Source organism: Dama dama, chromosome 24, assembly GCF_033118175.1.
Source record: "Dama dama isolate Ldn47 chromosome 24, ASM3311817v1, whole genome shotgun sequence".
Lineage (NCBI taxonomy): Eukaryota > Metazoa > Chordata > Mammalia > Artiodactyla > Cervidae > Dama > Dama dama.
In genome coordinates this window covers 58,565,943-58,580,794 of record NC_083704.1, presented here as the reverse complement: position 1 = coordinate 58,580,794, position 14,852 = coordinate 58,565,943, and the positions used below count along the sequence as shown (strand labels likewise).

At 50.9% G+C, this 14,852-nt stretch overlaps 1 protein-coding gene and 1 pseudogene across 1 annotated transcript in view; both read left to right on the top strand.

Annotated features, from left to right (window-relative positions):
* The window catches only part of ATP2B2 (ATPase plasma membrane Ca2+ transporting 2), a 167,873-nt gene that overhangs the window by 81,152 nt on the left and 71,869 nt on the right, over positions 1 to 14,852 (top strand). Inside the window, exons 3-5 of the mRNA XM_061128845.1 lie at positions 5,637 to 5,834; positions 10,745 to 11,002; positions 12,017 to 12,142. Of these exons, the coding sequence (XP_060984828.1) occupies positions 5,637 to 5,834; positions 10,745 to 11,002; positions 12,017 to 12,142 (582 nt within the window). The remainder of the gene's footprint in view (positions 1 to 5,636; positions 5,835 to 10,744; positions 11,003 to 12,016; positions 12,143 to 14,852) is intronic.
* Positions 14,140 to 14,423, top strand: LOC133045505 (cytochrome c oxidase subunit NDUFA4-like; annotated as a pseudogene).

Sequence of the window (14,852 nt, the reverse complement as noted above, 5' to 3'; positions counted from 1 at the left end):
ATGGGCTGAGGGTGGCAGCAGGAAGATGACTAGCTGAAGTCCTCCTGGACTGATAGGCAGAGAGTGAAGGAGAGTGGTCAGATCTGAGTTAAGTGTTCCTTTGAGTGGAGGGACACACAGGTAGTAAGTGATGAAGCCAAGTTTTTAACCCAGGAATATTTGTCTCCAAGTTCATATCTAAAAGCAGGGCCATTTCCTCCTCCGGGGATCTTCCTGGCCCAGGGATCAAACTGTGTCTCCTGCATTGCAGGGGTATTCTTTACTACTAGCACCACCTGGGAAGCCCCTCATATCAAAAGGTTATATGGAAATAAGTGTACATTTTCGTACAGTACATATTGAATTCCCCCCTATAAATTAAACTTTGAATCATTCAAATAAAACATGAATACATTCTCCTGGTTAAAATAAAAATATTTTAGTCCAAGTTAGAGTCCCAACCACTGCAACCAATCGGATTGCTCTTTTCCTCCCCAGAGGTGCCACCATCGTGGGTTTGAAACAGATCCTTACAGAAGCTTTGCTACATATTTACGTATATATGTACCTGTAGGAAATATAAACTATGGCTTTATTGAGTTTTCTGTTCTGTATAAATGGAATCAAACTGTACAAATTGCTCTGCAACTTGCCTCTTCCCCTCAGTTTGTGCTATATTAGTACATATAAATGGTTGCATTTTCTAATTGTTGCATAATATTTTATGGACTGGATGCACCACAGTGGATTTAGCCCACTCACTTTCCAAAGATGGAAATGCATTTTTCTATAAATGTTATAGCTTTTGAAGGGCTCGTGGGTTTTTTTTTTTTTTTCCTTTCAAAATGTAAGACTTTTATTTATACTAATGGAGGTACCCACGCTGCAGTGACAACACAAATATTTAGCAACTCTGAGCCTGGTGACTAAATTTTCCCATTTTCTTCAGGTGCCTGGAATCCCTGGGAGTTAGCTCTTGTCTGTTGCTAAGTCTGTGTTTATACTCAAAGCTGTCTCCAGAACAGGGGAAATGGTGAGGTTATTGACTTTTAGGTGCAGGGCCCTGAAATAGGCATCTGGGCATGATATAGAAATAGTACAGCTGTGGATTCTCAGAGATATGGGGTCCAGTCCCAGCTGTAGCTGTGTGACCTTGAGCAAGTCACTTGACCTCTCTGAGCCTCAGTTTTCCCATCCACAAAATGGACTTTGTAATCCTCATCTTATAGAATGGCCAGAGGTGAATGCAAGCTACACGTGTTGAGTGATGATCACCGGAGAGCACAGATGTGTGCATTTAGTGCCCCTCTGTCTGCAGCCCCAGCATACTGGAAAGAACGGGGTGATGGTATGGGGTGGGCCAGAAGAGTTCGTCCTGCATCTCTAAAGGGGTCACTCAAGGTCACAATGAAAAGACGTGAAAACTCTGTCACTGCTCTCAATGCCGTGTGAGGTTGCATTTGAGCTCAGAGATTGTCTGCCCGGATTCTGGGCACCTATGGTGTGCCAGGCACTTCTCATATAGCTGTATGCCTTTCATTTGCACCCCAGCAGGCAAAAACAGCGAGTCTCCCCTCTGCCCCAATTTACAGATGAAGTGACTGAGGTTCTGAGAGGGAGTGTCACTTGCCCAAGTGGCAGGTTGAGGCTGGAATTTGGTCCCTCTGCTTCTGGAAGCTTCCCTGAGGCTCAGCAGAACGCTCCGTCCTGGACCAACAGGGATGTTGCACCTCTCGTGATGACATCACAGATGTCTGTGTTCAACCATCAAGAGCCCTTCACAGAAGAAGAGAAAAGCGGCTTTTCTGGCCTCCTATTCCCCAAAAGGATGAGATAAAGGCTACTCAGAGGTCACCAAAGGACAGTTTGAATCAAATCTCTTAAACGACGCTGATGGAGAGAGAATATGAAATGTCCATAATTTTGTGTGTGCCTTAAGGCTCAATTTGTTTTTGAGCTGATGAGCAAGATGAGAACCTTTTGGTTAAAAGGGCCTGGGCAGGAGTCAGGAGTCCAACCCCGGCTTTGCAGCTGAATCACTGTATCTGAGCCAAGATACTTCCCCATCTCTGGGCCTCACTTTTCCCACCTGTCAAATGGGAGAGTGAAACTGGCTGACCACAGGACATGTCCTGCTCCAGCAATGGGGGAACCTGGGGCAGGGGATGGGAGGGGGGTGGTGGGGGTGCTTCTGGGATAGAGTTGCCAGATTTAACAAAGAAAAGTATAGGATATCCAGTGAAATTTGAATTCCAGATAAAAAATAATTTTTATTAGTTTGTCCCCAATATTAGAGGAGATATAACTTAAAAATTATTTGCTGTTTATCTGAAATTCAAATTTAAGTGATCATCCTGTATTTTGTCTGGCAACCCTATTCAGCGCCTTCACCTCCACTGGACCCCTCAATTCTTTGCTGCAGATAATTGATATCTTCACAGGTTCTATATGAACTCCTGGCCACCCACCTTCCCACCAGATCCTCACCACCCGATCCCAACCTCCCCACCAACACCCAGTTTCCTGTTGACATAGAAATTCTAGAGCCGTGAGCTGAGGGGTTTCATGGGTCTAGGAAATCCTACAGCAGAGGTAGGGGTGGAGATGCAGCTGAGCTTGGGGACTTAAATCAGTGGAGAGATTTGTGTCCGTGTGTGTCACAAAGGCTGGAGGGACACAGTGTCTGTGGGTGCTCACAAGCGGCTGATCTCATGTGTGAGACGTGTGGCACATCTACGTGTGCACACACAAACTAGTGGCACTGCGTCCGTGTGTAACCAAGAAGCGGGCCAGGGCTGTGGTCAGGCGCGTTCCCACCAGCGCTGAAAGCCACATCCATGGGTGTGCACCGCATCCGCCTGAGCCGTGTGGGGCTGGACGCCAGGTCTGTGTGTGAGCCCCTGGGTCCTCGGGAACCCCCGCCAGGGGCCATGACGTATCACAGAGACACCTCCCCCCACTCAGGGCCCATCGACAGCATGATAGGATGGTGAGACAGCCTGCGGGCCCCCAGAGAGGGAGAGTGAGCCACGCAAGGTCACACAGCAGGTGAAAATGCACCCAACCCAGGTCTTTGACAGAAGGTAAGACGGTGGTGAAATACCCGGGAGGCACATCCCAGGCCCAGACCAACACAGCAGAGGCGGTGTGGTAGTTGGTAGCGGTGGTGTGGTCGTTAGGAGTAGTGATGGTCCCAAGTGGCAGCGTGCTTGTTAGTGGCCGTGGTGGCAGTTAGTAGTCACGGCTGCATCTATCAGGGCCAGTGTGTACCAGGCACTATTTACACACATCGTGGTCCTGATCCTCCGTCAACCCTGCAAGGCACTTGGAATCTTCCTGGACCAGGGATGTGGAATCTTCCTGGACCAGGGATAGAACCCGTGTTCCCTGCATTGGCAGATGAACTTCCAGCCACTGAACCACCAGGGAAGTCCTTTAAGACCTCTCTGGTACCCTGAAGGCTGCCGTTTGCCATCCTCAAGGCTGAGCCTGAAATGGCTAAGAAGAGCAAGTAGAGGGATGGGAACTGGCCAGGGCCAAGGCTCAGAGCCTGGGGGGAAAGCCCGTGTGTGTCCAGTCCAGCTGGACCAAGATGCACTTTGGGGCAAAGCTTCCTCAGGTATCCAGTGACACTGTGGGCATTACAACAAATCATTCCTCTTCAGCGAAAGAACCCACATTCTGCACTCAGCTCTCTTCTTGCACATAATTAACAGAATACAAATTCTGACTCCAGTAGAAGACTTGAGCCACATGCTAGGGCATTGTTTTTTTACCGTGAGGACACACTTCCCTCACCTAAACTGTTCACAGAGAGCGTTCACACCCCTTCCTCTGCGGTGTACGGCTTACCACAGCCTCAGGCTTATTTTGCTCCCATTTTATTGATGAGAACACTGAGTTTCCAGGGGATGAAACAACCAGCCCAAGTTCATCCACAAACCTGACTCCCCACCCAATACTCTGTCCTCTGCCTTTTGTACAAAAAGAAACTCAGGTTCAAAAATCTGTGGTTCCACACATTGTCTGCTATCAACTGCTGGGCATTTGTGTCTCTGAATTTTCAAGGCATTCCTGGCTTTGTCCAGTGGATATTTGACACAGTATTTTAATTTTTAATATACTAAATGGTGAGATGCCCTTTAATCTAAATTGAATCTCCAGCACCATTCATCTCTCACACCAGCCTGGTAGTTTTGCTCCCAAAATAGGCACTGTTAATTTTCAGCCTAAGGGTGAGGAGACTTTAAATTTCTGCTCCTGGGAAGGGCATGGTCGGTGGCCTGGACCAGGTGGACTGTCCTACCTATAGGTCTCCATAACAACTGTCTTCGGATATAAGGTTGTCACAGCCACCAGTCCCCACTTTCAGCCCTTCAGCCAAGTCCATCCTTCAGGCCATATGTGAGGAGACTGAGGTCCAGAGGGAAGTATATTGTCTGCAGTTACAGGGCCCTTCCACTGTACTTGTCCTCACCTTGACCAGCCTCCTCTCCATCTCACTGAAAACCCATCTCTTCAATCTTATTCCTCCAGGAGATCGTGATTAATGACCCCACTGTCTTAACTGAACAATAATGACCCAATATCCTCAGCTGGGGGCTTCCCTGGGGGCTCAGTGGTAAAGAGCCCACCTGCAATGCAGGAGATGCAGTTTCGATCCCTGGTTCAGGAAGATCCCCTAGAGAAGGAAATGGCAAACCACTCTAGTATTCATGCCTGGAGAATCCCATGGACAGAGGAGCCCGCAGGCTACAGTCCATGGGGTCACGAAAGAGTTGGACACGCCTGACAGACTAACACTTTTCACTGTGAACACATGCTAGCCAGTCCAGCACGGGAGGCTGGGGGCAACATTTCCATGTGCTTAGAACAGGGCCGGCCTGGGTCCTCGGGTCGCAAGAGTGTGCCACGGCCACAGCTGGGTCTCATGAAGGCCCATCTATGAAAGAGGCATAACCCAGCTCAAGCTCCCTTCCTCCCACTGCACAGGCAGGACAGTGGATCTCCAGCGCTACCTGTACTGATAGGCAAGGCCAGTGGGGTGGGGGGAGGTCTCCTGGGGAACAGGACATCCTCAGGCTCTTCTGCAGGGTCTCAGCCAGTCTGGCTCTTGGAGGCAGTAGGTGGGCGTCTTACTATGAACATCACAAGAGGCTCAGGACCCAGAACCCTATTTCGGAGACATGTCCATCTCCTGTACCCCTGAACCACAGACTGTAGGATCCCAGGACCACTGAGCCCTGAGCAAGGGTCTCTTCCCTTCGTGGGACTCACCCAGCACCCGCACGGGGCAGGCGTGCAGAGAAGTAGGTGTTGAATGAATAACTGGATGAACGAAAGACTGTTGGAGTCCTAGACTCTGTGATGTGTTAGCTTGTCTATGAGAGTAGATATTGGACCCCGGGTCCTCTGCAACTGGAACAACAGAACGCCCGAGTCCTCCACCTCCAGCACACTAGTTCAGGAGATCTTCTGGGTCGAAGCTAGCATTGGGCGCAGGCTCCTGATGGGTTCCTGCCAGCTTCCTGCCTTGTTTTTGCCTCTCTTCCCTTCTCGCTTTCCCCCTGCCACACGGCCGCCCCCCTCGGGGTGATTCCTGGCCATGTGTGTCTCCCCAGGACCCCCAGGCCAACCTCTCTGCACTCTGTCCACAGGTTTGCCAGGCACCGCTCCAGACCTGGAGAAGAGAAAGCAGATTTTTGGGCAAAACTTTATACCTCCAAAGAAGCCAAAAACCTTCCTGCAGCTCGTGTGGGAGGCCCTGCAGGACGTGACGCTGATCATTCTGGAAATCGCCGCCATCATCTCCCTGGGGCTCTCCTTCTACCACCCGCCCGGCGAGAACAACGAAGGTAAGACGGCGCCTGGGACCTCTGGCTCCTGGCCTGCAGCACCCATGCCCGGCCGTACCTCAGGGCACCTGGGGCTCAAGGCCACCGTTCCCTCCAGGCTGGGAAACTGAGGCCCAAGGGACAGTGGGTGGCTGAGCTGGACCTGGGGCTGAGAGTGCCTGGCCCCCCTTCTCCCATGTGGGAAACGCAGAGGTTGGATCAACCACGGTCACATTAGAGTGAGCGTTTTTCGGGCGCTTAGTGTGTGAGCTCCAGGCCGAGATACCGTCCTCCAACAGCCCCATGACGTAGGGGCCATGATTATGCCCATTTTAAAGATGAGGAAACCAAGGCTCAGGGAAGTGCATTAACTTGCTCCAGGTCACCCAGCTAAGAAAGAGCCCCCAGATTTTGCAGTGGGGCTTGTTAAAGACACCACTGCCCAGACTACGCTCTTGTTGTTCAGTTGCTCAGTTGTGTCCCACTCCTTGCCACCCCATGGACTGCAGCACACCAGGCTTCCCTGTCCTTCACCATCCCCCAGAGCTTGCTCAAACTCATATCCATTGAATCAGTGATGCCATCCAACCATCTCATCCTCTGTCGTCCCCTTCTCCTCCTGCCTTCCATCTTTCCCAGCATCAGGGTCTTTTCCAATGAGTCAGCTCTTCACATCAGGTGGTTAAAGTATTGGAGGTTCAGCTTCAGTCCTTCCAGTGAATATTCAGGGTTGATTTCCTTTAGGATTTTCTGGTTTGATCTCTTTACTGTCCAAGGGACTCTCAAGAGTCTTTCCCAGCACCACAGTCCGAAAACATCAATTCTTTGGTGCTCAGCCTTCTTTGTGGCCACTCTCTGGTTATGTTGAATGGAGTCCAAGGGAGAGTGACCCCAAACTTCTATCCAGCTGCTCTCTGCAGGCTCCGCACTCTCTCAGCTGAGGACAGACCCTCCGAATTGCCCACCCACGGGCTGCATCCATGCTTGATCTGACATGGTGTCAACCTCAGGCCCCTTGCCCTCTGGGCGCTCTAGCTTCTGAGTGATCCCATTTCGGCTCCAGCACTGGGCTCCTTGAGGCCCCCAACTGTGAGAAAACCCGTGATGACGTCAGAGCCCTGTGAACCTGATATTCTGGAACACAGGTCTCAAACGTCAGCCCACGGCCAAATCCAGCTCACCTCCTGTTTTTGTATGGCCCTAAGCAAGTCACTTTCCTCTGTGAATCTGTTTCCCCATCTGCTAAACAGGGCAACAGACCTCACCTGGAGAGGTTATAACAAGGAGGTGGTGGAGGGGTGCGTGGACAGCCTGGCACACACAGGGCGCCCAGAGGTGCTGGACCTGCTGCCGCCGTCGGCGGGACCACCCTGGGCTTCCTTCCCTGCATCCCTGTCGGGGATCTCACTCCTGGTGCCTTGCAGGAGGAGGCCTCTCAGTCCCGATCCTGCGCTTGCTTCAGGGCCAGCACACCCTGGTGGGGCTGATGGTGAGCACTCTCTGCCACGTGGCACGTCTCGGGCTTGAGAGGGCGTCCTGAAATATGGCCTGGGTTCTGAATGGGGCCATTGCTTGGTGGGTGGAGGAAGTACTGTCCCACTCACCCAGGGAGGGTTCTGGAGCAAGCCCACTTTCTCAGTCAGGACTCGGGAGCCCTAATGGAAAACCTCATAAACAAATGAGGAGGTTGGGATTAACATATACACACTAATAGACACTAAAATAGATAACAACAAGGACCTACTATACAGCACAGGGAACGTCGCTCAATATTTTGTAATAACATCTAAGGAAAAAGAATCTGAAAAAGAATAGATATGTACGTATAACTGAATCGCTATGCTATACACCTGAAACTAACACGGCCTTGTAAATCAACTAAACTTCTATTTTAAGAAAAGAAAACCTCAGCCTCCATTCTTCCTTTAATTCCAAATACTGAGCACCTGCCAAGGGCTAGGCTTCACCAACTCCATGCAGCTTCCCTTTATCATGGCGAAGTTTTTTAAGCCTGAATCCCTCTACACGTCTATACGTAAACAGAAAGATAGGCAGACTGATAAATATATACACATAAACCATGGGCTATGTAGGATTACATAAGATATATTGTTTTGCTGTTAGATTTTTATAATCTGGTTTGGCATTAGTACAAAAGTATAAATACTTTGTTATTAATTATTATTAGGCATCTTAATGTGCTTCATAAACAGATCATCCTTCTAGGTTCACTGCTTCAGGCAAGCAAATAAAAAGTGAAAACCAAATATAAGAAATAATCTCTATGGGCCTCATTTGCCCAAATGAGGAGGTGGTTTCTGAGGTTCCTTGTACAGCTGCTTCCCCATTCCCTCCCATGCCAGAATTTCCTGAGAAACTGGATAACCAAGTCTATCTGGTCAGCTACCTCGATTTTTTTTTTACCTAATATTACTAGTTGATTCCTTTTTTCTGCATCACCTCTTTCCAAAGAGGGTTTAAAGCACATAAGTTTGCTCCCTTGATTGGGATATAAATTTGACTTTGAACTTCTTGACAACCAAAGCAGAAAGTGAATTAGGATGATTTGCATAGCTCAAGTTATCAGTTAGGAGGAAAGGAAGTTCTTTAAGAAGATAGCACATCCCCTGACAATGAACTGTGGGATGAACTTACACATAGGACCTTATGTGCGAGCATGCCGTGTTGTTTCGGTCGTGTCGGACAGTTTGTGACCCAATGGACTGTAGCCCACCAGGCTCCTCTGTCCATGGGATTCTCCAGGCAAGAATACTGGAGTGGGTTGACATGTCCTGCTCCAGGGGATCTTCCCCATCCAAGGGATCGAATCGGTGTCTCCTACATCTCCTGAACTGGCAGGCGGATTCTGGACCACTAGCGCCACCTGGGAAGCCCAGGCCATTATGAGAGATGCATAATGGGCAGCATACTTTGCAGAAATTTTGTAGAAAATAGAGAAGAAGATGGTACACTGCTTCTTGCATAAGCCTCGAACAAAGCTAAGGGCGCAACACAAAAGCATAATAAGGGGGGTAATTCCTACTATTTTTAGAGCCACCGCTAGTTGGAAGATTTTAGGGTAAAAGTTCATTTGATACTCACTTGACCCTCACAACAGCCCTGTGGGCAGGTAATCTTATTACCCAGGAAACCGAGGCCCTGAGATGGTAAATGACTTGCAAGGTCAGACTCCGGGAACCGGCAGAACCGTGACTCAGACCAAGGCGTTCTGGCTTCCGCGCCCGCGTGCCTGTCTGTCGGCTGCCTTTCCTCAGAAAGGGACCAGGTTGAGTCAGCGCCACCCGTGTAAGTGACCTCAGGTGACCCAGTGCAGTGCAAGCTTAGAACTCAGCGGGCAGGGGGTAGAGGGGGTGCAGTGGGAACAGAGATCAGGCTCCTGAAGGGGTGCCCCACAGCCCTGCTCTCAGATGCCTGGGGTCACCTCCATCCTAGAGAGGCGGGAGCCAAGGCCCGGAGAGGGAAGGACTTGCCTAAGGTCACACAGCTTGAAGGCAGGAGAGCTGGATTTGGAACTCCAAGCTTCTGGTTCTTTCTACTGCCCCTCACTTCTTCCAGCTGAGACACCAGCTCAGGCAGCACTGGGTTGATAAGGGCAGCTGAACATACTTTTATCCTGCAGAATGGAGTTCTCGGACTTTGTGACTTACTCCTCCCTGATACCCAGGCCCCGGCCTGTGCTCTGAACCTTCCATGGTGCCTGGACCACCCCCTGCCATTGCAGACTTAGGCTGCAGCAGTTACCTTTAAAATGATGCTGTGTACTAAGTTGTGTTAAGTTCCCAACCCAGGAATCAAACCCGCATCTCTTACGTCTCCTGTATTAGCAGGCAGGCTCCTGACCACTGGTGCCACCTGGGAAGCCACAGAACAGTGCTGGTGATGGACGAGCACTAGACTGCCTTGCCGTACCCAGAACCCCTCCCTGTTTGCTTTCTTGGCTCCGAGACCTCTAGACACCTGTTGGGGGTCACAAGGCACTTTCACAGCAGGGCTAGGGTAGGCATAACCCCTGCTCCCAACTCCCTGCCCATGACAGCTCCCTTAGTGCCAGAGAGCCAGCAGAGTGACCAGCGCATAATAGCTGCTTAGAAAATGTTTGTGACTTGACCAATTTTGAGAGTCCTTATTTGATGCCGGGCCCTGGTAACCACCTCGGAAGTAGTTTCTCCATTTTACTGATGAACAATCACAGGGAAGCCTAGAAAGGCCAAGTGGGTTCCCCAAAGTCACACAGACACACCTTAGAAAGCCCTGGGTCCAAGGAGGGCAGTTGCAGTCTCCCCAGATCCTGTGGTCACAATCTCTGGATCCTGTCCCTGCCCCAGTCCAAGGGAACCCAGAGGTGACCTCAGCAGGGCCCACCCACACCCCTCTTTCTTCCCCTTCCTCATCTCTTTCTCCTGATTGCCCCAGAGCAGCAGGAGGTGTTCTCAGGGTCTGGTGGCTCCGGGTGATGGAAGGAACCCACACCTCTACTTTCTTGCCCTTCCTAGGCACCATGTAGTCATCAGACTGTAGGTCACACAGGTGGCTCGGGGTATCGGTATCCTCACTGGGTATTGGGGGCTCAGATCCAACGAGAGCCACATAAGACCCTCCTGTGTGCTGAGCGCTGCCCGGAGCTTTGACCTTCCTCCCCTGGAGCCTATCCTCCGTGACCCATTTTGCAGACAAGCACACCACAGCAGCTCAGGGAGGGCAGTGACTTGCCCAGGACCAGAGAAGGGCAGCAGCAGGGTTCGGACCCAGCTTGTTGGAGGGCAGGTCCCGCCCCAGCCTAGAGGCTTGCTTCACAGTTGCTGGAAGAATGGAAGGAAAGGATGTCAGCAAAACTGCCTTCTTTTAGACCCTAAAGCACCTACACTGTAGATGACCGTGCCACCCTGCCTGCTTCCTTCCGCTCTGTGCAGGATGTGCGACGGCCCAGGGCGGGGCAGAGGATGAAGGGGAGGCAGAGGCGGGCTGGATCGAGGGGGCCGCCATCCTCCTGTCGGTCATCTGCGTGGTCCTGGTCACAGCCTTCAATGACTGGAGCAAAGAGAAACAGTTCCGGGGCCTGCAGAGCCGCATTGAGCAGGAGCAGAAGTTCACTGTGGTCCGGGCTGGCCAGGTGGTCCAGATCCCTGTGGCTGAGATCGTGGTTGGGGACATCGCCCAGGTCAAATATGGTAAGTGACCCCACTGTTGAGCTGGGGGCTAGAACTGGAGTCCAGGCCGGGGTGGGAATGGGCCAGGGAGACCCAGAGAAGTGGGCCCAGAGCAGAGGGTGGATTCCTGAAGGCTGACCCCCAAGCTAAGATATCTTCTGAGCTGCTTGAAGAGGTGGAAGGCTCATTTCTGGAGGAGGTAGGATTCCAGAATGCATTTAAACCAAAAAATGGCAAATGCACGACACATGTACCACCACTCTCTAAACGTCTACCCTTAGCAGACATTACTGATCGATCTCAGCTCAAACCTGAGATAACATCATCAGATGACTTCTCAACCAAGCACTCCAAGGACCACTAACACTCAGAGTGGGCTGAGGAAGTGAAATCCCTTTCCCTTCTCTGATTTGGCTGTTAATGGATGATTGTTGTGCTAGAGAAGGTGTTATGGGGAGTGGACAGGAATGGGAAAGCATTCCAGGCCCGTAATGCTGCCGTGGAGAAAGTGAGCAGGCTGGTGCCAAAGGGGATTTAGCTGAGATATGTCCTAGGTAAGTAGAGGTAAGAGAAGGGGAAAAGATTAGAGGACCCCTTCTCACCAGCCATATTATCCTCCGATAATATTCCTGTCTTGGGGTCTATTCAGCCTAGTCAAGACAGGTTAGTCCCTTCCCAAAGAATTTCCCCAAACCATAGTTGAGGCCAGAGAAGAATGAATCATTGAGAAATCTAGGCCCTAAATCCATGCCATGCCAAGAGAAGTACTTTAGAAACTGAAGGACATGCCCACTCGAGCTCAGATAGAGGCAGGACCCAACCTCAGTGCTCCAGGCCCCCTGCCCTTCGCCCGGCCCCGGCTTCAGCTCCCCATTGGCCTCTGATGGACGCCACCTTGGTTCCTGCACCCTGGGGGCACTAGGCAGCCTGTTCCAGAAGGCAACTCCTCCTTGCAATCATGCTTGAAGGGAATATTCCAGCCTCTCCAGCCCCTGAGACCCTGCTGACCACCCCCCTTGCCCTTCCTCCCACCAGGCGACCTCCTCCCTGCCGACGGCCTCTTCATCCAGGGCAACGACCTCAAGATTGATGAGAGCTCCCTGACGGGGGAGTCTGACCAGGTGCGCAAGTCAGTGGACAAGGACCCCATGCTGTTGTCAGGTGAGCTGCGGCCCGTGGTGGGCTCATTCCCGTCACCGGTTCCTGCCCGTGCCCCCTTGATGAGGCTGGGGGGTCTCAGAGCCTTTGGTCTCTGGCCAGCTCTGCCCAAACCAAGAACTCCCTCCTTTTCCCCAGCAGACATTAAGTCTACTGTGTACTCAGTACTTCTCCAGGCCCTGGGGTGAGCCCAGTGAATAAAACTGACAATGAATTCCTGCCCCCTCCAACCATGGAACTTACCTTCTAGCGAATTGGTTTTCTGAAAGCTGAACATGGAAGTCTGTTCTCATTAGGGACAAGAAAGAATCAGTGGTGACCGTTGTTTTAGAGGCATACTGTGTGCCGGGCACTGGTCTGGGGACTGGGGCCTGAAACAGATGAGGCCCCAGCCTTGGGGAGCCTCTGGTGTCATGAGGAGTCAGACAATGTGAAAATTCCAGAGAGTAGTAGATATACTCTTGAGAGTCCCTTGGACTGCAAGGAGATCCAACCAGTCCATCCTAAAGGAAATCATCCCTGAATATTCATTGGAAGCACTGATGCTGAAGCTGAAGCTCCAATACTTTGGCCACCTGATGGGAAGAGCCAACTCATTGGAAAAGACCCTGATGCTGGGGAAGATTGAGGGCAGAAGGAGAAGGAAATGACAGAGGATGAGATGGTTGGATGGCATCACTGACTCAGTGACATGAGTTTGAGCAAACTCTGGGGGATGGTGAAGGATAGGGAAGCCTGGCGTGCTGCAGTCCATGGAGTAGCAAAGAGTCAGACATGACTGATAACTGAATAACAGCAATGACCGATACACAATGAAAATAAAGCAGCTCAATGGGGAGGTCGAGGAGGCCTGTAAGCTGAGGTGTGAAGGATGACACAGAGCTGGTCTCGCAACTCCAGAGGATGAGTATACCAGCAGCAGGAATGGCACGTGCAAAGGCCCTGAGGCGGGACTGGGAGCAAGATGGAGGGGTCAGATGTCAGGCCTGGTGCGCCGTGCTCAGGAGTTTATAAAAGTTCTGAGTGTGATGAGTACTCTCTGTAATCGGCAGTAAGCTGATCCCATTTACGTTTTTAAGATCTCAGTCTGACTGCTGCAGGGGGGGCAAGAAAGGAGGGGTGACCCTGCAGAGGTGAGGCACCAGTCAGGTGAAATACCTTCTCTGAGCAGGACACCTAAAAGGCATTCCTGTCCAGCAGTGCTCAGCAAACATCATCTGAGCAGCTGCTCTGGGCCAGGCTGAGCAGTGGGACACCTCCCCACCACCCCACGATGATACAGAGTCACCTCCCGCCCTTGGAAACCTCTAACCTGAGTAAGCAGGAGCAGGGGGGCAGGGAGTAGACTTGCAAATAGCTAAGTCCATAGAAGAGGAGCGAGGAAGGTGTGAGAAAACCAAGGGGACAGAACCATCTAGAAGAGGTAGAATTGAGCGGGGTTTTAAAGGATCGGTAGGAGCCCACCAGGCAGAGTTGTGGAGAAAGGGTCCTCCTAGCAGAGGCACAGAGGTCTAAAGGAGGGTGGAATTTCCTAGAAGTGTTACAAAGAGGAAGGGGTGCATGTCTACAGGCTGTGATGGTAAAAAGAACTGAGAATCGGGTCTGCGGCATTTATTTATCAAAAACGTATTCAATTATTCATGTATTAAGCACCTACTATATGCCAGTGGTTCATGGAACAAGCAAGGTGCCTGCCCTCCTGGAGCTTAGAATCTGGTAAAAGAGACTGACAAGAAAGGGACAAGCAAGCAGATACGTGCCACAGCTTCAGACAGGGATAAGTCAGGTGAAGACGTTACATCATTGTAGTGAGATAGAGACCCTGAGGAAGGGGATGGGAATCTTAGTTGATCAAGGAAAAGTGTGTGTGAAGAGGCTGCATTTGAGCTAAAGGCAGAGCAGTGAGAGAAAGAGCATTCCAGAGGTGCGGTGAGTGCTAAATCTCTGGCCTCGCGGCTTGGTTTTTCTGTCCGTTTGGACTCGAGGCCTCTGTCGCAACCATGCTCCGCCAGATCATCGGTCAGGCCAAGAAGCACCCTAGCTTGATCCCCCTCTTCATATTTATTGGAGCAGCACTGTATGTCACACGCCTGGCATTGTTCAATCCCGACGTCAGTTGGGACAGAAAGAATAACCCAGAACCCTGGAACTAACTAGGTCCTAATGATCGGTACAAGTTCTACTCTGTGAACGTAGATTACAGCAAACTGAAGAAAGAAGGTCCAGACTTCTAAATGAAGTATTTCACTTAAAGCTGCTTAGAATGAAGGTCTTCCAGAAGCCATCTGCATAATTTTCCACTTAACCAGGAAATATTTCCCCTCTAAATGCATGAAATCATGTTGGTGTATTGTGTTGGGGTTTACACTGATGAATAAATAGTCTGAAACTTGAAAAAAAAAAAAGAAAGAAAGCATTCCAGAAAGAGGGACAATAAGTGCAAAGGGCTGGGGGTCCGACCAAGTGATCATGGAAAGCCATAAATGCTCTCTGGGAACTCAGAGCCACGTGGGAGTTCTGTAAATGGTCATCACCCTGTGGCCTTGGTCCTGACCTCTGGGCTGAAGTGATTGTCAGAGAGGCGGGCACCCTTGAGAGAAGCGGCTAGGTGGGTTATGAGGCTCAGTGCAAGTTGAGGGGAGGTGCTGGACCTGAGTGGATGGGAGATGAAGGTTCCAGACAGTTTGGAGGAGAGGGGAGGTAGTTCCCTGGC